The sequence below is a fragment of the Eimeria mitis genome, genomic scaffold (assembly GCF_000499745.2).
Source record: "Eimeria mitis Houghton genomic scaffold, Emh_scaff1123, whole genome shotgun sequence".
Lineage (NCBI taxonomy): Eukaryota > Apicomplexa > Conoidasida > Eucoccidiorida > Eimeriidae > Eimeria > Eimeria mitis.
In genome coordinates, this window is record NW_013567729.1 from 4344 (window position 1) to 6032 (window position 1689).

Sequence of the window (1689 nt, forward strand, 5' to 3'; positions counted from 1 at the left end):
CGAGCTGCAGTGAGTCAAATATTTAGTATAAGAGTCTCCCAAAAAACAGTTAAGCTCCTCTCCATGCCCCAGGCCGCCTGAGCTCCCAGGCCCAACAGCCTGGGACCTGGTAGAGGCGGCGGAATAACGGAGAGCATCGGCTATAAATCGTTCTTTCAGGCTTTATTCAAGGGCAGAAGCGCGCTGCAATGAAGCCAACGACTTGAGGTAAGAGTTTTCCCCCAAAGCAGCTGACGTCGCTCCCCTGTCTGCAGGCATAGTGGGCATTCAGCTCAGGGCTTGTTGTTGCTGCGGAGGAGGAAGCCGAACAGCAGTTGGAGTGCACCTTGCTGCAGCTGCCGATGCATGAGAGCCTCACCTGTGAGAGCCAGGAGGCTTCAACAAAGCTTCCTTTAGTGCATACATTACCTCTGCAGAGACTAAGTGAGTTGAGCATTGTGTTTGCTTGCAGGCAGCCTATCAACGCCAAGCGGATGTTCCTGTGCTATCTGGAAGTAAACGCTCCTTGAATAATGCCAGTGTGTTGCATAGGCATTATTCAGGGACTGTTGCGAGCTGCAACGGAGCCAGATAAGAGTATCTCAAAATGAGCAAACGTCTCTTGTTTGACTCCAGGCGTAATGCCCTGTGGTTCAGCAGGTCAGGCCCACTGAAATAGCTGCAAACCTTGGGTGCACCTTATACTCTTACAATGAAAATAATATTGCAACCTTTTCATAAGGGACAGATTTGTAATTAGCAGTAGAATTCAATGAATAGGAGGGAAGCGTACCTATGATCGCACTCTGAGAATATTATGGTAGTAGGAAGCCACACCGGAAGGATCACACATGGGGCGTGTGGTGCGCCCAAAAAGTTTGCCTAACTAGGGATTCATTTTGAGTGTTCATAGAAACTCGATGAAAACAGTTTTCTGGGGCTCTATGGGACCATAGGGTCCGAATGTCGCTTCGGGGACTCCCCGGGTGCAGTCCGCAGATCCAGCGCGCGACTGCGACGGTGTGGATCCTGCACCATTTTGCCGGATATTTCCTGCTGCTGCTTTCGGATGCTGGACGGGAATCAACTCAAACGGATGACCGTCTCTTGGCAAAAATATGGTTGCCAAAATATTTGGCTAACTAACCACTAATTAGACATTTCCCTGCAGCAGGGCTAAGAGAACCAATCAATGCCTTTGTACTCCTCCCGCACTACACCAGTCATCCTCTGTGAGGAGCTCCGCTACAGCAAGCCAGCTAAGGGCAGTTGGGGGCCTTCGGGATGATCAAGAACTCGGAACATGATCCCAGTCTCGTCAATTGGTGCACCAAATGGCCGCAGCCCTGCGTCTTGTGCCCCTAACGTCAACACAAAGGCAGGCAAAAACCGAACTGTGAGGGCTAATAGGGACCCGACTTCCCTCACACAATGCGGTGTTGTGGATCCATAACAATGGAAGTGCTGCGGCCCCAGGAAGCTGATTATGTGTGGGCTGGTCCCTCAGGCCCTCATGTGAGAAACTCCCCTTCAGAAGCGCCAGTCTAAGGGGAGTTCGGAACCTTAGGGATCATGTGGCCGTCGGAACCTGATCCCAGTCACGTCAGTAGATGCACTAGTCCCTGCCAGCAGCTCTGCGTCTTGTGCCACCTCAATAAGAACTCACAGACACTTTCACTACTCATACAACCCTCACTCATTTCACAACGA

General features: G+C 51.2%; 1 protein-coding gene across 1 annotated transcript in view; it reads left to right on the forward strand.

Annotated features, from left to right (window-relative positions):
- Positions 1-509, forward strand: part of EMH_0030090 (uncharacterized protein) — a gene marked incomplete at both ends in the record, with an annotated part of 2609 nt that extends 2100 nt beyond the window's left edge. The window contains one exon of the mRNA XM_013494377.1: positions 452-509. Coding sequence (XP_013349831.1) covers positions 452-509 — 58 coding nt within the window. The remainder of the gene's footprint in view (positions 1-451) is intronic.
- Positions 510-1689: the final 1180 nt, after the last annotated feature.